Source organism: Mesoplodon bidens (genome assembly GCF_964165515.1).
Source record: "Mesoplodon bidens genome assembly, chromosome: 13".
Taxonomy (NCBI): Eukaryota; Metazoa; Chordata; class Mammalia; order Artiodactyla; family Ziphiidae; genus Mesoplodon; species Mesoplodon bidens.
In genome coordinates, this window is record NC_138169.1 from 87,466,039 (window position 1) to 87,489,645 (window position 23,607).

The 23,607-nt window shown below is 49.9% G+C and overlaps 1 protein-coding gene across 7 annotated transcripts in view; it reads right to left on the reverse strand.

Annotated features, from left to right (window-relative positions):
* Positions 1 to 23,607, reverse strand: part of MBP (myelin basic protein) — a 117,515-nt gene that overhangs the window by 66,646 nt on the left and 27,262 nt on the right. For all 7 annotated transcript variants that reach the window (XM_081252250.1, XM_081252251.1, XM_081252245.1 and 4 more), the window contains exon 2: positions 23,401 to 23,476. In XM_081252250.1, the coding sequence (XP_081108376.1) occupies positions 23,401 to 23,451 (51 nt within the window). In that variant the 5' untranslated portion in view covers positions 23,452 to 23,476. The remainder of the gene's footprint in view (positions 1 to 23,400; positions 23,477 to 23,607) is intronic.

Sequence of the window (23,607 nt, forward strand, 5' to 3'; positions counted from 1 at the left end):
AAAAAAGGTTCTGAAGAACCTAAGGCAGGACAGGAATAAAGACACAGACGTAGAGAATGGACTTGGGGACAGGGGAGGGGGAAGGTTAAGGTGTGACAAAGCAAGAGAGCGACATGGACATACATACACTACCAAATGTAAAACAGATAGCTAGTGGGAAGCAGCCGCATAGCACAGGGAGATCAGCTCGGTGCTTCGTGACCACCTAGCGGGGTGGGATAGGGAGGGTGGGAGGGAGGGAGACGCAAGAGGGAAGAGATATGGGGATATGTGTATATGTATAGCTGATTCACTTTATTATAAAGCAGAAACTAACACACCATTGTAAAGCAATTATACTCCAATAAAGATGTAAAAAAAAATATTTGTGCCTGTTTTCCTTTCCATCAGCCTAAATATGTAAGAATCCACTTACTTCTCCCTATGAATTTTAGAGGTAAATACAACAAGCAAAACTCCCATAATTATTGATGTAGACTTTAAAATACTTCTAAGTATAGTGAGATTCATTATCCACCAATATTTGGCAGAATATTAACTATGATTTAAGCAATTTGCTGTACTTTCTAACCATCTTGTCCAATCCTCTGGCAACAGACCCCATCATTCACGTGCATCACTGCCATTTTTAGAGATTTTCTTCTACTTGGTACAGCTATTTACACACACACACACACACACACACACACACACACACGAGTATAGAGGACAATATGATTTTAATCAGCCTTGCCTTTTTAAAACACTGAAGGTCTCAAGGTAGCAATTTGAGGAGGAATGGCCCAGAGGATAAGTTTCTAATCATTGTAGAAACTTCTGAAAAATAACAAGAAAGCTCTGGGAGAGGAAAAGAAAACACCGCAGTCACATTTTTAAAAAGTTAAAAAGTTTTCAAAAGTTCTGATTCAAACTAGAAAACACGTATCAGGAGAGGAAACGTGTGAAACATTTAAAAAGTGACATGCTAAACTGAAAAACCAGTTACATGTTAGTATTTGAGACACGATCCACCATACGTTGCTTAACAAAAAAAGGAGAAGTGAGAATTGATTTTGAGAAGTTTGCCATACCTTAAAAAAAAGACATGTCATGAGATGCCATAAAACTTGAGTGGGACATCATGGGCTTAGACGCAGGGACAGTCTTATCTGGTTCTATTTCCTTAATTGTCTTCCCATTCGCTCATTAATTCCCATGCGGACCTTGTAGTGGGAGCCGAGGATGCAGAGAGAAATGAGACGTGGGGCCTCCTTGGGATGCTCACATGCAGTAAACAAAATGGATGTTTCAGAAAGAAAATCAGAGAACCATCAAGCCAGCCACTGAAACTAGTACTGGGTGAGCCAGCTTACTGAGCCAGCGTCACACTTACTTTTTCTGAGACACCCTAAGAAAAAAGTACATAGTGATTCAACGTGTTTTTTTTTTTCTTTTTTTTTTTTTTGCAGTACGCAGGCCTCTCACTGTTGTGGCCTCTCCCGTTGCGGAGCACAGGCTCCGGACGCGCAGGCTCAGCGGCCATGGCTCACGGGCCCAGCCGCTCCGCGGTATGTGGGATCTTCCCGGACTGGGGCACGAACCCGCGTCCCCTGCATCGGCAGGCGGACTCTCAACCACTGCGCCACCAAGGAAGCCCACCGTTTTTAATTCTTAGGATGTTTATTTAGCAAGACAAGCTGCATTGGCCACGGCCCTCCATCCTCCCGCACTGTTCTCTTTGTGCATCTTATTCTTGACCGATGTCATCTTAAAGAGGAAAGAAGAAACCCAGCAGAGATTTCATTATGGCTTCACCAGTGACACATTCATCCATCACGCTCCTCATCCATGTTTCAGCCTCACGGGCTTGCTTTCCAGAACACAGGCTGGTCAGATGCTTTGGGTACCGGTCACCGTCTGGCCTTATAACCCTCATCTAAGTGCCACGTAAGTCTGTCTGCTGTTTCTCAGGGCACCACGTGTATCTTTGACCTGAGGTCACCGTGGAGGGGATGTTACTAAAAGACAAATATTTATTTTCCTTTATCTTCTGCCATATTCACATAGCTGATAGATTTAATCCACCTAGAAATTGCTGAAAATGGTTTGGGGGCATAGGATCAGTGACACACATAGTATGCTGCACCAAGTTGTTATTTGCACAAAAGCTTAAGAATTGGGTCTCTGAGGCCCATGTCCTGGACTTGAATCCTGTTGCCCCACCTGCTAGCTGGGTAACTTTGGGGAAACAATTGAGGTTTCCTCTACTTCGTTTGCCTAAGTGTGAAATGGGCGTCTTAACTCAGAGGTTCTTGCTGTCTGATTAGGAAATTCCTGGGAATTGAAGATATTTTTAAGATTCTGGCTTCATCAGAGGAAAGGTAGAGAAGCCTTCCCATGACGCTGGGGAGAGAATTCCAGGAAGAACAGAAGGCGCGATGGCAACACGCGAGCGTCGTGGGACATCTCTTGTGGACTCGGTGCTCTGATACGCGCCTTGGGACACAGGCCTCCTTCCCACTCATTTCTCCCTGGAGGTGTCAACCTGGGGACTCAAGCAGAGGGTGGACAGCAGCTCCAGAGTTGGAAGGCAGAGTGTCCCCGATGGGAATCCTGACGGGCTGACTCGCATCCACGGTGCTGGAACGTTGCCCGTCTCCGGTGTGGTCGCCCCCTCAGCTCCCGGTCCTGCCCGTGGCTCCCGGGAGCTGGCATGGGCTCAGCCACTGGGGTCGCTGGGACACCCCAGTCCAGCGTCTTCCCAGGAAGGAGATAAGCCAGCTGGAGCCAAGACCTGAGGTGTGGGCACCTGGGGTGGAGGCCGGGACGCTAACCAGCCAGTTCCTCTCTCTGGGAACACTTTGTGCTTTCAAGGAAAATTGTGGAATCTCTCTAAGGGAAACTCTCTCTCTTTTTGTTTTAAGAAGCAAATCATTCCTTTCACGCTCAGAATAAATCCAGGCCCCATATGGGCTGGCTGTATGTGTTTGGCTTAAATTCCTACAGCACTGCTGTCTAACACATCTCAGAGATCTCAGCTGCCACCGGAGGGGGGAGAGGGAAGCAATGAGACTGTCCCGGCCAACAGCCCATCAGCCCAGGGCTGTGTGGGTGCTTCAGGGACCAGTACGCACGCGGGGAGGGTCGAATCTACCGGTATTTTCTGTGGCTGAAAAAATCCTCCTGCATGTTCTTGTTATTTAAATCTGGTGATAAACTTTGTTTGAAACTGTTAAAGTACTAAAGTAGCAACCCCAGAAAAAATCGTGTGTGTGTGCGTGTATGTGTTTGTGTGTACACGTGCATATGTCTATGAGTGTGTGTGTGCCTGTGTGTATGCATGTGTAAGTATGTATTGTTTGTACAAAGTAATAAGAAGTATATAAAAATAGTTCTTTTTACTTAGCACTTATTAGTCAGCATTTTTGGTTTATTTCTTAAAATAAACAAGGATCACAGTCTTGCTTCTTGGCTGGATTTGGACAAGTAACAGACGATACTAGCAAAACATTGAAAGCTTATGGGATCAATGTAAAGAATATGAAGAAAAATGACAATCAGACTCATATAAACCGACTCATCTCAATGGCATGTCCCTTTTTATGCAGCATCAGAACAGGATGGAGATATTCAGGCAAAAGTGTGACCTTAGCCCATCCAGACCAGGGCTTCTCAATGCTACATTATTGGTATTTTGGGCTGGATAAGCCTTGCTGTGGGGTAGAGGCTGTCCTGTGTGTCATGGGATGTTTAACAACCTCTTTGTCCTCTACCCAGGAGATGCTAGAAGCCCCTGCAGCTGTGACAAGAAATGTCTCTAGACATTGACAAATGTCTGGAGCATGGAGGGGGGTCCCCTGGTTGAGAGCCACCGGTCTAGACAAAGAGAAGCAACAGAGAGGGGGTGAAAATCATGAATCTGTTCACAAACATATAGGACGGTGATGAGTTTTTCATGAAGACATTTTGTGAGTCATCAAAACTCCACTTATAAAGAATAATTAGAAAGCAGGGCCCACATGACAAGGATTAGAGAATGATTGAGAATTAGATTTAATTTAGTCATTAAAGCAAGTGCTGCCTAGGCAACGGTTTCTTAGATGTGACATCAAAAGCACAAGCAGCAAAAGAAATCATGGATAAACTGGACTTCATCAAAATTTGAAACTTCTGGTCTGCAAACAGTGTGATCAAGAAAGTGAAACGGGGCTACCCTGGTGACACGGTGGTTGAGAGTCCGCCTGCCGATGCAGGGGACACGGGTTCGTGCCCCGGTCCGGGAAGATCCCACATGCCGTGGAGCGGCTGGGCCCGTGAGGCATGGCCACTGAGCCTATGCATCCGGAGCCTGTGCTTCGCAACGGGAGAGGCCAAAACAGTGAGAGGCCCGCGTACCGCAAAAAAAAAAAAAAAAAAAAAAAAGTGAAAGGACAACCCAGAGAATAGGAGAAAATATTTGCAAATTATTTATCTGATAAGGGTCTAGTGTCCAGAATACATAAAGAGCTCCTACAACTAAACAACAAAAAGACAAATTACCCAATTAAAATAATTGGCCAAGGATCTGAACAGGCATTTCTAGAAAGAAGGCATATGAATGGCCAATAAGCCCAGAAAAAGATGCTCATCATCATTATCCATTAAGGAAATGCAAATCAAAAACCACAAGACACTGCCGGATACAATAACAAAACTGATAACAAGAATTGTTGGGAGGACGCGGAGGCCCTCGTACGCTGTAGTGAAATGGTGCAGCTGCTGCGGAAGAGACTCTGATGGCCCCTCAGAAACAGAGTCGCCATTTGACCCTGCAGATGCAGCCTCAGTACATACCCAAGAGAAATGAAAACATACGTCTGTGCAAAAACTCATACACAAATGTTCACAGCAGCATGATCTGTGATACCAACAGGTGGAAACAACCCAAATGTGCACCAACTAATGAACGGGTAAGTAAAACGTGGCATTTTCCTACAATGGAATATTATTCAGCAGTAGAAAGTAATGAAGTATTGACATATTCTACAACACGGGTGAACCCTGAAAACATTATGTAAGTGAAAGAAGCCAGCCAGCCAGCCAGATAGACACACACACACACACACACACACATACCTGTTGTATGATTGCATATTTAAGAAATGTCCAGAAGAGACAAATCTGTAGAGACTGAAAGTACATTAGCAGTGGCCTGGGGTTGCGGGTAGGGTGGGGTGGGAGGATGGCTAGAATGAGCAACTTGAATAGATTTATGACTAAAGGCACTGAAGATGCTTCCCACTCAACACTGTGGACTCCAGAGGAAAAGAACCGTGATGTTACAACTCTCAATGGGATGAGATTTCAAATCCAGGACTCCTTTTCTAGATTTGTCTGGAAAACATAGGAAGCATTTTTGATGATATGAGTATATGAAAATCCAGGATTTTTTAAAATTCAGAAGTTATATAAGAGAAACGAAAACATATGTCCACACAAAAACCTGTCGATGAGTTTTTGCTTAAAGCAGAGTTCTTTATAATTGCCAAAAGGCGGAAACAACCCAACTGCCCATCAACGGATGAATGGATACACAAAATGCGGCATATCCGTACAAAGAGATATTATCGACCTTAAGAAAGAATGAAGCACTGACACAGGCTACAACATGGATGACCATTGAAAACATTATGCTACGTGAAAGAAGCCAGACAGAAAAGACCACGTATTACATGATTACATTCGCACAGAATGTCTGGAATAGGGAAATCTAGAGACAGAAAGTCGATGAGTGGTTGCTTAGGGCTGCGGGCTGGGAGGCTGGTCTCGGGGTGGGGGGTGCGGGTGATAGCAGATGACTGCAGTTCCTTTGTGAGGTGATGAAAATGTTCTAACATTGATTGTTGTGACTGTTCCACGTATCTATGACTAAACTAAGAAAGCACCAAATTGTACACGTTAAACGGGTGAATCGTGTGGCATGTGAATCACATCTCAATAAAGATATTTTAAAAAACATAAATGCTTAGTTTGCAGGTAGTTAAAATGAAACGCTGTAGCACCACTAAAGGGAGTTTAGAACTACAGGCTTGAGGTGCTTGTGAAGCTGTTATCTTGGATTAGGAAATGGCCCTTTTACTACCTAGTTTAAAAGCCACACTCTCTGGAAGACCATTTGGTAGCGTAATTAAGATCGCAGTGTTCTTTAAATAATGAATGCAAAGAAAGGAGCTCAGGACTTTATCTTCAACATGGGTCACAGCAAAGTAAGTATTGACTAGTGTCACAGTAAAACTGTTATTGAGACCTGTTATGTAACTGGACGTTCTAACATCTATTTTAGGAAGACAAATATCCTGCTATTTATTCCTGGAAGTTACTGCTCCATCAGCTGTTTAAGTAGAACAAGAAGGATGGTGACAAAGGCAGGGCGTGGGGTGGTGGGCGAGAGGGAGGGGGGCTTTGCTCCATGTATCTCTTTTACTAAAGAGAGTTTGATGGTCGTGTGAATGGAAAGTTGAAATAAAATGCACTTAAAGCTAATTCACAGAAGGGCCTTCATTCAGCTCAAAAAGATATCCTACGTTACTGAAAACAGGAGGCAGTGGAAAACTCTGCTTTTCTTAATTTGAAATTTCCTTTAGTTTTATAGAATGAAAACCTCTCCTACTTACTTTCCCTGAACACATCACCCTGTGCCTGCACGTGGGTATTTAACTGCTTCCTGTGAGGCAGACAGGGTAGAAGGGGCAAAAGCCTAGTAATAGAAGATGAATGTTTGCTCAAAGGAAAAACACGCTGATATGTCAGAGTCTGACCATTTTTCTGAATAGATACCTCAGCTCTGCCGATCCCTTCAACCTCTCCGTTTCCTGTTTCACTGTAAAATGGGCATAATGATACCGTCTATCTCACGGGGTTATTCTGAACGCGAAATGGGCCCATACGTGTAGTGACTGTGACAGTGTCTGACCCTCAGCTAGCACCGTCGGTGCTGGACACCATCACGATTTATTTTACTCTTATGCATCTTCTGATTACTTTCCACATTTTAGTAAAGGTGGAAATAAAATCTTCTTAAGTAAAAATCAGGTTTTAAGGTGCACGTCAATGCAATCAGGTCGAGAAGTGAAATAAAAAGAGATTTCACAGCGAACTCTGATTGTTCCTGAGCTCTGGGTCCCTTGCTCGAAAGGAACAAGCTCGTTTTGCAAAATGGAACTGTCACTTGCCTCTGCAGGTGCTTTTCTTCGTAGCTGAGCTCTGTACCTGTGACCACCCAGGCGAATCACTGAAACAGAAACTTGCTCGGACTCGTTCCAGGAGCTAGAGAAACAGTCAGGCCAAAGCTGGTTTCCACCCGTTCAAGGTCGGGATGAGCCACTGGAACTTGATTAAGAGACCAAGTGCATCTCAAGAATATCATACACGCAGTGCCGATAGATGCCGACCACCAAGACCAATACGATCAGTTCCTCAAAAGCGTGCACGCGACATTCTCTGCAAATGCACATTCAGGGGAAATTTGGTTTTTCAGGCCACAGACCTTCTCTTGTTCCATAATTGACAATAAAATCAAGTCAGAGTACAGTTAGAAGAAGGTACAAAAAATATTTTGAAAAACCTCTTTATGGAAGGTCAGGTGGCAACTAAATTGTCCAGGAAAACGCAGATCAAATGGGTTTCTCTGTATATTAATGAAACCATCCTTTCATTTTAAGTACCATAGGAATTGTGACCTAAAACAATCATGCTCAGTCTCCTAATGTTTTAGAGCATGCTTATATGCTCAAGAACAAAATCATAAAATCAAAGATGGATTTTCTCTTAAACACTGAAGAATTGGCAAGAAAGGCAAAAGATACAATGTTCCTAAGCAGAGTAAGTAACTAAATATTTTGTCTTCCAACAATGCAATGACAGGAACCTCTTATTAAGAACGGCTCACCAAAAAGCAGTATTATAAACTCCTGGACTATATTCTACAAATACCGCATCATATTTCACCTTGAAAAACATGGCAATAAACCTCTTTTAAAAGGACTAAAATTGTCACAAAATAGAATAGGATTAAAAAACAGATTTTCTGTGGGATGCTCCCCACCAGCAGCTGGAAGAGGCAGGAAGGACTCCTCCCTGGAGCCTTCAGAGGGAGCTCGGCCCAGCCGACACCCTGATTTTAGACATCTGGCCTCCAGAACGGTAAGAAAATGAGTTTCTGTTGCTTTAAGCCACCCCGTGTGTGATGATTTGTCGCGGCAACCACAGGAAGTTAGGACGATGCTCCTGGAAGCTGCACTATCTTTCAGGCTGTAAGGTACCAGCCCACCGTGCCTCTCAGGAATACTTTCCTTGTGACACAGGTGCAGCTTGGAGAGTCTGGCTGCAGCATCTGCCTGAAGCACCTACAGGAGGTGACTACCGGACTGGTCCAGGCCCTCATCCCTTCGCGCCTGACCCCGGACACCTCCGCCTGCAGGGCAACGTGATTCCCCAGGTGTGGGGGGCAGCTGCTTAGCTGGGTCTCTGGCGTCCACCCTACAGCCAGGTATTTCCTTCCAGACACAACAGCACGGCCAGCATGCTTCCAAACCTCGGTAGGCTTTCCTGAATACGAGCTGCAACTCTCCTGCAGCAGTTGAACACGAGGCAGTGTGTCTGGGTGGCCGTAGTGCTGTCCCACTGTCCCTCACCTCACGGGACGCTGCGGTGGCAGCTGGCCAAGAGGCCTTCGCCATTGCAAAGGAGGCTGCAGACATGGGGTCCGATCTTAAAGCTTGGCCTGCGCTTGCCTGAGGCTGAGATGAACCACTTCTCTCCTTTTCCAAAGAAAACCACCATGTATCAGAGCAGGCATCCCTTGCCACCCTCGGCGATGGTCCCCTCTCCAGGGTACCGTTTGCATCAGCTGACTAACACGCTCTTAAAGCTCCACCGTCAAAGCAAAACGGCCCCGACTGGCTTCCATGCCCTTTGCCAGCTGCGCCCTGGGTCCGGTTCCTCCTCTCCACACAGCTTCTCAAGGAGGTTTCGGGGCCACTGTTGCCAGTCTCCTTCCAATACTAATCGGGTCTCACTGCCACCATGCCACCGAAGCATCTCTGGCCCCGGGCAGCAGGGACCCCGGGGGCTGCTTCATCCAGTGGTCGACCCCCCATCCTTTTCTGACCTGGACTCGGTGCTATTTGACCCGTGAAGTGCTTCTAACACTCCCTGTCGGACCCCATGACTCATGTCCATCCCCCCACCTTGTGGCTGCCCCATCTTGGTCTCCCTTGTGGGTGCCGCTCACCCTCCGGGTCCCAAATGTTGAAGTCCAGGGCTCAGCCTTGGATTCCTCTCTAAACCCGTCTCCTTCGTTGATCTGAGAGTTATGAATCTTGGACGTCTCTGCCGACGCTTTTTGCAAGGTGAGCACCTAAGGGGCACCTCAAGCTTGCGGTGATTTTCCACCCGTTTCGCTAACCTACCCTGCCCACGCTTCCTTACCTGTGCACAGGTGTACCCCCGATGCCCAGGCCCCAACCCTTCATTGCCTTCTCTCTCTGACACCCAGTTCATCAGCAAATCCTACCAGCGCTCGTTTCAAAGGTAACTGGAACTTGACCGTTTCTCAAGGCATCCACCTTCGCCCCCCCGCCGGGCACCATCATCTCTCAGAAGGACAGTTCCCGGGGCTACCTGACGGCCAGCTAGGCCCTCTGTGATCCAGGCCTTTCCCTGCCTCCCTGGCCTCCTATCTTACCCCTCCAGCGCTGCCTCTCCCGATGCACCAAGGAAGTGGCTGCCTCAGGTTCTGCACGTGCGATATCCTCCACCTGGAACATCTGTCCCCAGAGAGCCGCGTGGCTCCCACCTTCCACTTTCCCAGCCTTTGCTCTATGTTGCCCCATCACGGTGGCTCCCCGGCAGCCCTCACCCCTGCCCTCCTTAGCCCCCAACCCCACATATTTCTTCTGAGCCCTAACGCCATCTAAAGTACCTAATTCACATGTTGACTTGTTTATTATCTGTCTCCCCAGTTAAAATACCTGCCGGTGTGGGCAGTCACCGCCGCGGGGCCCTGGTGAGCATATAAGACAGATGGGACCTGCTTTCGACATTCTAGATACTTTCCTGGTTCCTGGGAGGCACCTGCGTTCCAGAAAAGGAAGTGCAACGGAATGTGACTCTACATTAATAAGCTGGCTCCTGACACCTTTTAGTTATTTATTTTTTAACATCTTTATTGGAGTGTAATTGCTTTACAGTGTTGTATTAGTTGCTGCTGTATAGCAATTTGAATCAGTTATCTGTATATACATATGTTCCCATACCTCCTCCCTCTTGGGTCTCCCTCCCACCCTTCCTATCCCAGCCCTCTAGGGGGTCACAAAGCACTGAGCTGATCTCCCTGTGCTATGCGGCTGCTTCCCACTAACTATTTTACATTTGGTAGCTGACACCTTTTATTTTTACTTCATCCAAAGGAGGCAATCTCGGGGGAGGTATTTGAAGAAGTTTCCTTCCCTACAGGCATTCCCAGCAGAAGTAACCAGCCCCAGCATGGTGTGAAGTTCACTACCAAGATCAGCTTGGACGCTGTGCACTGAGCAGATGCCACATAAGCGGACCCTGGGGTGATGGCACCCACTGGCCATGCAGTATCCAGTGGCCCTGGGACGTGTGGGTGCCAGTGGGTCAGCCTCCGTTCCCACAGGGTTTGCTTTCCAGGGTGAGGTGGCAAAAACAGCCAGAGAAGGAAAATGGACCCGATGGTTTGGGTGGGACAAGGAGAGTAAGGTGAGCAGCTGGAAGAGAGGGGCCGAGCGGCAAGGGTGGAGGGCAGGGGCGCAGGGCTGCAGGTCAAGGGGGCAGGAGGGGACGGGTGGCAGAGGCCAGGCCCCCAGATGCGGAGACAGCATGCGGCTTTGCCAGCAAGGACACGTCTCAGACTGATTCCTGAAAGAGGCAGATTCCTACCCAAACAGTCGAAACCAACATGTAAGCTCGCCTTTTACTTTTAAATTTCAAGATGTTGGTATTTTGTTAAGCGACTTAATGCAGCTCTGCAACAGCAGACTGTGAATGCACGCACGTCTATGAATAACCCAGGCTGCAGTCACCCTCACTCGCCACGGGTAATTAAGGTAACTACCAAATTGCCTCATCTATTTACTGATGGCTTGTGTTTGTTTACATATGACTTGTGCTAAAGCATAATTTAGGACGTATTGAATAACAGAGTCTGTTTTGCAAGTATCAAAAGCCACAGAAACAATAATGAATTTTATCGAGGCTTTTTTTTGACTGTATGATAATCAAATTAATGTGGGAACCAAATCTCAATTAGGAGAGTGGTGTGTTAGGATCATACAAGTGCAGAGCGTGGGCTGAGCCTGAGAACGTGTCCACACAGCTGCCGACGGGCATTGTGCAGTGCTGGAGGCTGGCGGGTGAGAAAAATGCCACACGCTCAAACACACACACACACTGACAAACACAGAAAGATAGATGTTCACAAATGTATTCCAGCCTATAAAATCTCTCACTTCCAAATTTAAAGTTTTAAAACCATATTGCCTTAGGACTCCCCTGGTGGCGCAATGGTTCAGAATCCGCCTGCCAATGCAGGGGACACGGGTTCGAGCCCTGGTCCGGGAAGATCCCACATGCTGCTGAGCAACTAAGCCCGTGCGCCACAACTACTGAGTCTGCGCTCTAGAGCCCACGAGCCACAACTACCGAAGACCACGCACCTAGAGCCTGTGCTCCGCAGCAAGAGAAGCCACCGCAGTGAGAAGCCCACGCACTGCAACGAAGAGAAGCCCCCGCTCGCCACAACTAGAGAAAACACACGCGCAGCAACGAAGACCCAACGCAGCCAAAAATAAATAATAAATAAATAAATAAAAGCAATCATTTTAAAAAAAAGTAAAAAAAAAAACCATATTGCCTTAGTAATGAGTGAGAAAAGACAGGAAGCATCATTCTGAAACCTGGATTTTTAGGTTTTGTTTCACTTAAAACATTGTAAGAGGGTTTGATTAAATATTTAAAAAGCTCTTCCTTAATAACAAAACAAACACAGAGTTTTCATACGTGATGACACGCTTTTCACTCTGAGTCTGAAATAAACTTGTCTTCCAAGATAAAATTACATGGTGGCCTTTCTGAAATTACCTGGCAGGGGATGAGAAATATCAGCTCAGGGAGGCTTCATGGGCACACCAAGCGGCGAGCCCTAAAACGACTGGAGATTAAAACAATCTGCCGCCTAAGCCCTTTCCCCGGCCCGTCAACCTGAACCACCTACAGGAGGGCACCACTTTCCACTGCCAGGAAATCTAACTCATCCACCCTCTGGAAAGGGGAGTTTCCATCTGAACACTTTCATTCAAGTCAGTAGGAATTCAAGAATACATATCTGCTGTGCCATCCTTGGAATCATGTTCTCAATCAAACGTAAACCCCAAACGGAGCCTGAAAACTATTTCACGTAAAGCGTATCCATCATGAGCTCAAATACTTCCCCACCTTAAAAAAAAAAAAACCTGTTCAATGAAGTCAGCGCTGCCTCTGCTTGTTCTGTGCTGCGCATCTGATGACAGGCCAACATTTCTGGCCTCCCTTCCCCCGTCCTGTCAGCTCTCATAAGTGATTTAGCGTTACAGACGCAGGGACAGGGGAATTAGGGGCTATGACAGGGTGAGGGAAGGAATGCGGAAGGAACGCTTTATGAGTCCAGCTGAAAACAAGACGATAAACGGGTGTGTTCCAGGGTCACCGGGCTCCGGATTCCACGGGATCAGCTGCCCGAGGCCCGGGAACATGATCGTAAGGATAGAAGCCTCGTGTCGGGGTGGCTTGAATATCCAAGAGCCGTCCCCTCGGGGGCACGGTCCACTGTTGCTGTAGTTTTACCCAGAGATTGATTTTATTGTCACGTCATTTATAAAGTCGATGACCAGTGTTAAACATATCACTTCTACTGAACAACTTTCGTGGCCCAAAGTCAGCTGCTTGCAAGGTTGGTCACAGTTTCTGATAAAAACTAAGCTTGCGAACTAACTCCCAACCGTAATAAACCCTATAATCGGGTGAAAGGACACAGAAGTTGCGCATCTCACGGGAGTCCGAGGCCCCTGGGGTTTTCAAGCCCTCAACCCTGAGTCGGAGGCCTCGAGGTCCCCGCAGACTGACTGCTGGGGCGCTTCCCTTAGCAGCTGAGCCGGGAGGGGCCCCCGAGCAGGGGTCCACGAGGCCATCCCAAGGATGGGGAGGGGCTGGGCCTGGGCCAGGGATGGGGCGGAGTGAAGCCGGGCCTGGAGGCGGCGGGCAAGTTCATAAATCACGTGCTGCTGTGTGGCCTGCCCGCTGGATTTATGCTGCCTGGGGCACCACTTCATAATCGCCCCATTATTTTTATTAAGGGCTGTTGAGGGGCCGGGGTCTGCTGGCTAACTACACCCGTCTTTACTACTTACTCACATGTGTGTCTGTGAGGCCTATTGCCACCTGACTGACAGGTGTGCGTGTCCTCAGTCTATCAGAGGAAACAAAATGCTCACTCACAGACCTTAGAAATCAGAATCAAGCTAGGGTCCTGCTTTCTGTGCAAAACTGTGATGAGAGGCTTTGTCTTTAGTACCTTCCAAGAGCAAATCAGTGCTGACCCAGCACACTCGAGAACCTGCTGTAAAGGTAGACTTAGTAAGCCTGTGCTCGCCTGCGGGTGGGAAATGCTGCATCTCCAACACGGCAGTCTTCACCATCCCTCGGGGCACAGACAGCCCCCCTTCAGAGGCGGTCCTGGGTTCTTAAATACACATGCGATTTCACAAACCAGCCGGGAAGGAGATGTTTCATTTTATATTCTCGTGGCTCCTTCTCAAGTCAGGGACAGATCCCATGTTGATTTCTCCATGACTGTAATCAGAAGGTTACTGATTCTGGGAAGCCTCTTTAAAAGGATGCATTTTCTACACTATTTTATTTCTCTTTTTAGAAGCTCACTGAAATCCTTTCGGAGGCCCTAAGCAAGTCAAGTGTGTAGGCGTCTGTGTGTGCAGGAAACTCAGAGGCAGTGAGATAAATGCATGCTCTTTGCAATGCGCGTTTCCCAACCCTGCAGCAGGTGGCCCCCTTCGGAGGGAGACTTAAGTAAGCAAGGGGCCGTGAGACCCTCCCAGCCAAGGGAGGTGAGTGAGGGCAAGACCTGCTCCACCTGCTGGAGCTCACGGCTCACAGCGCTGTCCTCTGCAGTTGCTGGTATTTATAAGGGTGTGTTTCCAGAGGATTTGACCTTCTGAACTCAATGCTCACTTTTGAATGCAATCATATGACTTTGAGAAAGACCCAGTTTTTGTCCTTAACAAGAGTTGGAGCTGATGCCTATCAGGCAGGGTTCTGGGGACCCTAGAACTAGAAGGACACAGCAAGCACCCAGTGGAACTGCACTGCGCCTCAAAACACACGGCTATTGAAATCTAAAGTTTAAAGATCTGGTTCTTCTGTTGTACCAATCACATTAGCCACGTGTGTCCCGTGACCGCCCTATTGGCTAGCAGGGGCACAGAGCAGAAGGTCCTGCTGGACAGGGCTGCAGCGGGGCGTCTGCAGTGAGTAACAGACGCATGGCAGCTATTGGTACAGCGCACCCTCTGCCTATCGGAAGGTGGTTTAATGCCGTGCAGTTGAGGTGAAGGGGAATTCTTTATGGGTGTGTGTGAGAGATAGAGATGGAGATACAAGTAGAGATGGAGGGAGAGACAGACAGACAGACAGATAGAGAAAGGACTCTAGGACTGTTGAAGACAGATACAAGGGAAAATCCGCCTGCACCTCGCAATCTAAGGTCTTACTTGATGCTGACTAGGTCTTTCCATGTATCTGACTAGATTGGTGAGTGTCTGCAGGGACACACCTTCTACTTTTCAGCCCCCTAAACTTTGAAACGTATATTATTTGGTTAACTTAACTACCTGAGTTCTCAGAAAAAATTGTTCATGGAACCGGCCTAAGAAAATGGAATTACACATGTATGGGTCTAACAGTTGCCAACACACGGCAAAATCAAATCAGAAGCGTTAACTTTCCAGGTGGATTCCCTGCTCGAAGACACGGCAGCCCTATCAAGTGGGTCTGGGCGACTGGACGGAAGTGAGTTTCTTGGCAAACCCGCTTCCCATTCTGCGAAGTAGCCGTGGTGACGGCGGTCGGTTCTAACAAGGAACTGCAGGAGAAAGCATGATGTGGGGCGAAAGCAACGCTGGATTTGGGGTTTGAAGGGCCCACCTGTGCCGTTCGCAGTGCGGGGCATGTGGATGACTCCCTGCCCTGGGCTGGGGCCCACAGGTGAAGGCCGCCAGCAGCCACCCGGCCTGGAGCCGGTGGTGTCAGGGGCGCCCTGGACACCCGTACAGGCTGTGCAGTTAGGGTCCCCCAAACAGCAGCAATGGGGGCGGCGGGGGACAAGGGCACAATATCCACGAGCAGAGCCCTCACAGCACTTAATTTCCACATGGGAGGAGAGAGAATGGCACGGAGCTGGCCGTGGTTTAAAGTAGAAGAATTCCTCCTTCCCAAGGCTGGCGTGAAAAGCACGGGGCCTCCTGAACAAGTGAGACTGCTGACAACATGCCACACTTGGGACAAGGTGACACAGGATTACAGTTCTGCAGAGGAATGAACCCCCAGGGGAACATGTCAGCCTGCCCCACAGCTGGGACGTCAGACGTTTTGAAGGAAACGTATTTTCCCGTCAAATCTACATTTTCCATCTCCGTGTTGGTGGGCAGCGCTGAGCTGCTGAGTGTCTCTGTGTATATTTGCAAACTACACCTCTCGTTTCTCAGAGCGCCACCGGTACAGCATCCCAGTGGCTCATCAGACAGTGGGGTCCGTCCGTGATGATTAAATATGAGAACGGCTTCCCCAGGGGTGTGAGTATCCCTGGAGAGGCGGCCCGCACGCACTGGGCTTTGAAGAACAGCTTAGCGAATCACTTTAATCGGAAACACAAAACAGACTAACAAGTTACTCCCCACTGGAAAATCAGACATGCGTCTAAATTCTAAAATGGCTCTCAGACCTTGTTTTTCAGTGTGGTATCATTTTTCTTAAGCTGATTACATAGAAAACTCCAGAAACATGGCTGGGCGCCTTTGGAGAAACTTTGTGAGCCCGATACCACTGCCAAGAAAAGTATAGAGATCCCAGAGGTGAAAAGCAGGCTTTCAAAATTATTATTGTTAGAATTTCGAAAATTGTAATAGGTCATCGCTTGACTTCACTCATTTTGGAAAACCTGTGGGGATGCCAATATAAACTACTCTTTGTTTCTTAGGTTTCATGGCAGTAATGCTTCTGACTAGCAATGGCCTCACTAGTTTCGTATGAAAACTTCTCGAAGTTCATTCCCATGTGGACTGAGGTCAGTGCTCAAACAAGAAAGTTAAACAAAGCTGAAGAATTCCGGTGAGAAGAAAGAGTTCAAGGACGCTGGAAATCCCACTTGCTCAAGGTCGGTAGGAAATCTGGAAGCAGGAGAGGCAGAGTCCCCAGGGACCAGCCCTGTTCCAGAACCTTCCACTGACACCTGCCAGGCAGCACTAGTAGGCCCCAGGTGACAGGTGTTGAGGTGGATTCTGAAGGTCCTGGTCTGTAGGTGCTGGGAGCCCCGGTCCTCCACACTTGACACTTGGGCGGGGCCTGAGTGTCCAGCGGGGCAGCCGTCAGCTCTGCCCGCCTCGGACCCCTCCCTCTCTCTGAACCCTTCCCATCTGTGGCTCTCCCGAGTTTCCTCTTACCTCTCTGATATCGGTCTCTGCCAGGGAGCCTTTTTCCCCTGCACAACAAAAAACGGCCCGAAAGCTCTTTCCCGCAAGACGTTGGTTGCTGCTCTGGGAGATGTTGTCAGAAATCACGGTGTTTAGGGCACCCACGGGTTCAGGAGGGAAGCCGCTTACAATCGCTGAGCATAGGCGACAGGCCTGGGGCCAGGGCCGTCCCGCTGAGCCAAAGTTATCTCTACGTAGCCAGAAAGTATTCTGACTTGTGCCAGTAAGTTCCAAGGCCGCCCAGCATGGTGTCAGAAATGGAAAAACCAACGGAATGTCCAAGGGGCCACTGGTCCTGCCCTCAGTTACGCAAATTCATCACAAAGGACGCCTCTTCCCAGCAATCACTGTGAGGGGGACACTTTGATTGACAGGCAGAGTCAGGCTGCGGAAATGGTGGGGCTGGTGCTTGGGGGACTCAGAATCCACAGCGCTTGGAGGGGCTGAAACTGGGAAAGATTTGCAGAAAGGGATTGTATAATGGGTGCCCCAGGTCAAATCCTGTTTACGGTATTTAAACATTTTGCCCGTGTTTCCCTGATCCCGAGGACACAGGGAAGGACCACTCCTGGCCTTTCCTTCTGCTCTTTGCAGCCTGTTCTCCACGCTGGTTAAAGGCCATCAGGCAGGCCAGGGCCCCCGGTCCCCATGGTTTCCCTCCTGTATCCCGTCATTGCGCTGGGCACAGGGTCAGAGTTCTGCTGGTCTCTCTAATCATACTGGGAGCTATTCTGACAGAAGATGCATGCCCGTTTCTCTTAAAACAACAGCAAGAATAAGAACATTAGGAACAGAAGCAGCAACGGCACACAGGACTTGCTGGGCACCAGGCACCACTCTGTGGGTTACATCCTTCGGCTCACGTAACGTTCACCATCTTCGCATCTCCGTAACCAACGAGGGAACCAAAGCCCAGGGGCGTGAAGTAACTACCCCAGGTCACCTGACAGTTGGTGGGGAAGCCAGGCTTTCGTCACCGAGTCCAGCCCAGTCCTACGCAGGGGAGGCGCTTAATAAAAGTCTGCACCTGCCTATGGATGGGTGAATGGATGTAGGAATAAGTAAAGGTTTGAGACACTTTCAGTCCTAAACAGCTAACTTACTGTGAACTCTGAAAGGAAAGAGTCCACACACGAGTTAGAACAGCCTCTGCCTCTCGTCAGAGAAACCTGGGGGCAACACAAAGGGACAAGTGTCCTGACGTGTCTGTGGGAGCACCGCGAAGCACCTCGTGTGGAGTCCGGGGCTGACTCCCAGGTCGGACGCTTCGAGGTGCCCCAGAGGCTTGGGGGTGATTCAGGGGAGGGCAGAGGAAGCCGCGAGACCAGAAGGCACTCCCGATGCCCTAAACGGTCTCTGGATTTGGGCCGATTTAAAAAGGCCGCTCCTGCTTTCTCCTTTGCACCGGACTTCCACTCATCACTGTCCTTGCTCTGCGGTGACTGGTCCAGCCAGGGGGCAGAGGGCAGCCGTTCATCCACACGCCTCCCCAGCCCCTCCCTCCCCCTCCTGCTTCTCCTCTCCAACCCCAGCTCTCTCCATCCAAGGGCAAAAGCAGACCCATCATCATCTCTCAACGGACAATACTGGTCATTCACAATTTCTCTTTCCTCTTCATCAGGCAATGGATGCGATGCACAGTGGGCAGGGTGGGGGGCGTGAACTGGATAGAGGACACCATGAGGGTGTCCTGGGGCACTGCCCGGCGAGCCAACAGCGCCCACAGGGATGGGCCTGGCTTTGGAGCCTGCCGTCCGGCCTGGAGCTGCGAGCCACATGTGGCCAGAGTGCCAGGAAAGTGGCCAGGCCGTATTGGGATGTAAGCTAAATACACTCCCGAGTTTGAAGATTCACTGAGACAGAAAGAACTGTAAAATACTTCACTGACAGTTGTTATATGCTGACATGATATTTGGAGTATATTAAGTTAAAGAAAATATATTAACATTAATTTCTTCCTGTCTCTTTACTTTTTTATGCGGCTACTAGAAAATTTAAACGTCCACCTGCGGCTCTCCTTCCATTTCTGCTGCTCGGTGCCAACCTAGAGGGGCAGACAGCTGCCCGAAAGCCTAGCTCCTCCATTCACTCCCCACCTGGCCTTGGGCCAACCACGCAGGCCACTCTGAGAGTCCATCACGGGTAAAATGAAGGTGATATTCAGAGGGTCAGAGCATGGAGAAGGGCTGAACGCATGAGTGCAGCACATGGAAGACACAATCTCAAGGCCGTTGTGCCATGTGGACAGATGGTCACGGGCAATAGACGGGCATGGAAGGTTCTGGACAAGCCCCACGTCCTAGGGGCAGCGGGGGTGTTGGCTTATGGATCTGGGGCCTGGAAGGTTAAGGGGTCTGAAAGGGAGGCATTAACAGGAGAGAAGCGAATGCTGAAATCTCATGATGGGGAGAGGCCAGGGCAATGGCAGTGCCCCCTGAGGGTGAGGGTCAGACTCTGGTGGCGATCACCAGGCAGGGCTGGGGACACTCCTCTCTCTGGCCTCTCAAACCTCCCAGTCACTTCTCGGCTGCATCAAATAACACGGACATTGTGGACTGATTCGTGTTCCCCAAGGAGCCACGTGTCGAAGTCCTAGCCCTCCAGGAATTCAGAATATGGCTGCATTTGAAGGTGGGGTCTTCACAGAGGTGATTAAGGTAAAATGAGGTCACTAGGATGGGCCCTAATCCTATAGGACTGGTGTCCTTATAAGAGGAGATCAGGACACAGACACACACAGAGGGACGACCACTTGAAGACACAGGGAGAAGACGGCCGTCTACACACCAAGAAGTGAGGCCTCAGGAGGACCCAGCCCTGCCGACACCTGGGTCTCAGATTCCAGCCTCCAGGACTGAGAGTGAATACATGTCTGTCGTTCAGCCCCTGGGTCTGTGGTGCTTTGTCACAGCAGCCCTGGCAACCACACAGCCACGGCGTGGATGCCTGGAGCAGGGCAGGTGCTAATAGCAGCTGGTGTGTCCAACAGAGAATCACCAGAAAACCCCAACAAGCAAACCCATAGGTCAGAGACTGACAGAACAGTCAGAGCAACGCTTAACGAGACAGAAGCCCAGCACAGCCTCAGGAAAGGGTGTGGGCACCGTCCTAAGTCCCAGTTGGTTCTCCTGAGGAAGGAGTGCTCCAGCTCCACTCCTGTGCAGACATGGAAATGAACCCTCCCCTCCAGGAGCCAGAGGGGCCAAGCATGTCATCCACTTGTGCCGGTCCCCGGGCTCCCAGGGCTGCCTGGGCACAGCCCGCCCAAGGGCGGGGGCCCTATTTGAGAACCATGTGTCCCGGGGACGTGGCAGCTGGGATGTGTCCTTCCCCAGTTCTGCCAAAGGACGACTGTGAAAATGCACTGCCTGACAAGGAGCTGGTAAGCTAGTGAGCGGGGCTTTCTGGAAACCAAACCCACCAGGATGCTCAGAAAAACAGGGAATCGGAGGCCAGCAGGGATTTCTTTATGTCTGAGAATGAGAACTTCCCTGAATGCCACTGGTTCCCCTTGTGGATGGGGCCTCCCTGACCTCCACCACGCACACTCTGCTCTCTGACGGGGCCCCGAGGTCGGGCTCGCAGCCGCATCGCTGCCTGGACGTTGAGTCTGTTTCCACATGAACACGCAAGGCTGGAACAGGAACAGAGAAATGCCAGAGCTGTGCCTTCCATCACAGGCTCCTTCCTACATCGTGACACGCCTTCTTCAGGAGGAGAGAGAAGCCAGTGAGAGAACAGTGGGGCGGTGCCACGGGGAGGAACCTGGCAGCGGGGGGCTGTGTGCTCCTGGCCACCGCGGCTCCCTCCCCAGCTGGGCCGAGTGCGGGGGGTGGGGGTGGGGCGGCAGAGCAGGGGGTCAGGACACAGGGCCGCCACCTCCTAACGCCCTCCGCAGGCCTGCGGGTCCCAGGAAGGCAGCAGGCGCGGGCGTGAGGACACGGGGCTGATGGGGGACGCGCGTGGGGCACAGAGGGGGGCTCTGGGCCCCCTGTGCGGTTCGGGGGGGCCGCAACGGGGCAGCGCTGGGGAGACGAGCGGGGTGACCGGTCCCTGCAGCCCCCCGCCTGTTAGCAGGGCAGCAGTCAGCCCCGGACACAGGCAAAAGCTTCCTGTCCATTCCTCAGCAGTGAAAAGCAAGCTTCCCAGGATGACTACAGACACACGCAGAATGCTGAACAGCAGGGCACGAGCTCATGTGATTTTTCTCTATTCTGGTTTAAGCCAATACTCCACGTACCACCACAGGGCAGGGGCTCCCAACGCCCCGGGGCCGCAGCCCGGTACCGGTTCACGCAGCCTGTTAGGAACCGGCCGTACAGCAGCAGGCGAGCGGCGGAGAGCGAGCGAAGCTTCATCTGCGCCTCCCCCTCCCTCCCCCTCCCTCCTCATCGCTCCCCTCCCTCCCCCTCCCTCCCCCTTGCTCCCCCTCCCTCCTCCTCCCTCCCCATCGCTCCCCTCCCTCCCCCTCCCTCCTCATCGCTCCCCTCCCTCCCCATCGCTCCCCTCCCTCCCCCTCCCTCCTCATCGCTCCCCTCCCTCCCCATCGCTCCCCTCCCTCCCCCTCCCTCCTCATCGCTCCCCTCCCTCCTCATCGCTCCCCTCCCTCCTCATCGCTCCCCTCCCTCCCCATCGCTCCCCTCCCTCCCCCTCCCTCCTCATCGCTCCCCTCCCTCCCCCTCCCTCCCCCTTGTTCCCCCTCCCTCCCCCTTGCTCCCCCTCCCTCCTCCCTCCTCCTCCCTCCCCATCGCTCCCCACCCCTCCCCTTCCCTCCCCATCGCTCACATCACCGCCTGAAACCACCCCATTTCCCACCCCACCCCCCGCCTCCGTGGAAAAACTGTCTTCCACGAAACCAGTCCCTGGGGCCAAAAAGGTTGGGGACCGCTGCCCCAGAGCACTCCGTCCACAAGGCCTCAGATATTTTCTGTCAAGTGACAAACAGTTAAAAGAAGAGAGCTGTTACTTGTAACAACTCCCTACAGGAACCAGTGGTCTTAAATGCCCATTTTCAAAAAAACATCATCAGAATGTTAAAAATTAGCTTTCAGAAAACAGAAGCGTCACTACAGCTGTCCTACCACCCAGGAATCTGACGTTGGTAAAAGTAAACCAGTGAGAACTGTGTTTTGGTGCTTCACAATGTCCAACAACAGGAAAGACACTGAAAGCCACAGAGAGGTTTTCAGAAGCAGACTTGCAAATCAGTCACTTAGATCAGCAGTGCCTTAAAATACCACGTGCTAACAGGATGGGGCTCTTGGAGAAGAGCTGTTTCTCCACTTTCACTCTCAGCTGAGACTCCATCCTCCTGGTGCGGAGGCCACCAGACCCACGGTCTTTACAGTAACGGAACACATTCACAGCTCAGTTACTAGTATCTTCACAGGCAGATTACCAGTGGTACAGCTCACGCGCGAGTCGTAGAAAACACCGCATGATTCCCCATTCAACATTCACTAGAACACTTTACCCACTTAGGAAACTGGTCCTCCTTTCAACAAGGAGAGGAGAATTCCAAATCAATAATAACATTATAAAAAGGTAAACCCCTTCTAGCTGACCTTGGGCCTGACATCATTAGGAAAGAAACTCCGTAACATTGTTTTTAGGTAAAACAATGTTTTCTCAAAACACTTTATAAGATAAGATATGAACAAAAACAGTATGTAATCACTGATTTACATGAATGGCTTGAAAGCAAATTATGGAAAATTACCCACCTGGCTGATACGGACATTTGGACATTGAGTCCAAGTACAGATCAGAGAAGGACCCATGGCTGCCAAGTTCATTATTATTAAATAAAACCCGTAGCACAGAACCTCAGCAAAGAGGTCTTGGGGCTCAAATGTAATGTAATTCAATCCGGTGGACATTTATGAAGCACTTCTGTGCGCGTGTGGGCTGGTGGAGGTCCATCCTCAGCACTGTGACATTCTGATGAACTGTCATTTGTCTTGAGTTAAAGGACCAAAGAACTGGAATAATTAACCTTTCCCCCCTACAAATTAGGGTGGATTCACAGTTCTGCACACAACATCAGGCCTATTTCCTCATAACCTGAAATGATTCTTCGGTGGGCAGAGAATGAGCCCAGCTGGTGCCCTGGTGATGGGTCATCGGTTTGAGCGGCTCAGGGGGAAACAGGCTGAGAACCACTTTCCCAGTCACTCTGGGGGAATCAAAGGTGATGCAGAGAATCATCACCGAACAGGGGAAGCTGATGTCCATGGAATAAGGTGGAAAGGGGCGAATGCGAGGCTAGAAATACATAAAAGATTCATTCTGAGTCCCTGGAGGGATTTGGATGATTTTTATTTGCATTTTTCCTGTTTGCTCTCCTGTATCTTCCAAACTCCCTGTGATGAGGGTGGGGGAAGGGATGTCGGGCCGGATGGCACCAGAAAGGCCAGTCACAGTGAGATCGTAGTGGGCCTGGAGTCCCGGCCGAGGAATTCGGGTCTTGGCCTGTGTGCTGAGGACTAGCATTCTAAGCCCTAGACGTTTCTAAGGTAGGAGGATAACAAGCCAATGGTTTTAGCGGAAAACCCTGGTAGCCACAGGGTACCTGAGGAGGGTTTGTGCGTTTGAAGGATTTTTGAGCCAGCTCACTTCTTACCTTATTTCCCTTCTCGGCACCTAAGTCTCGCTTCCCTGCGTGGTTCCCCATCCTGAGCCGTCGAGGTCTTCAGATGCTGAAAGACAAAGAGAGGCCATTAGCCTTGAAACTGGTACTTTCAGAGTTTTCTACGCTATTTTTCAATCAGTGCAATCCCGTTCCACATGCTATACCCATTTCTGAGAAAAGAAAACGAAAGCCCCCAAA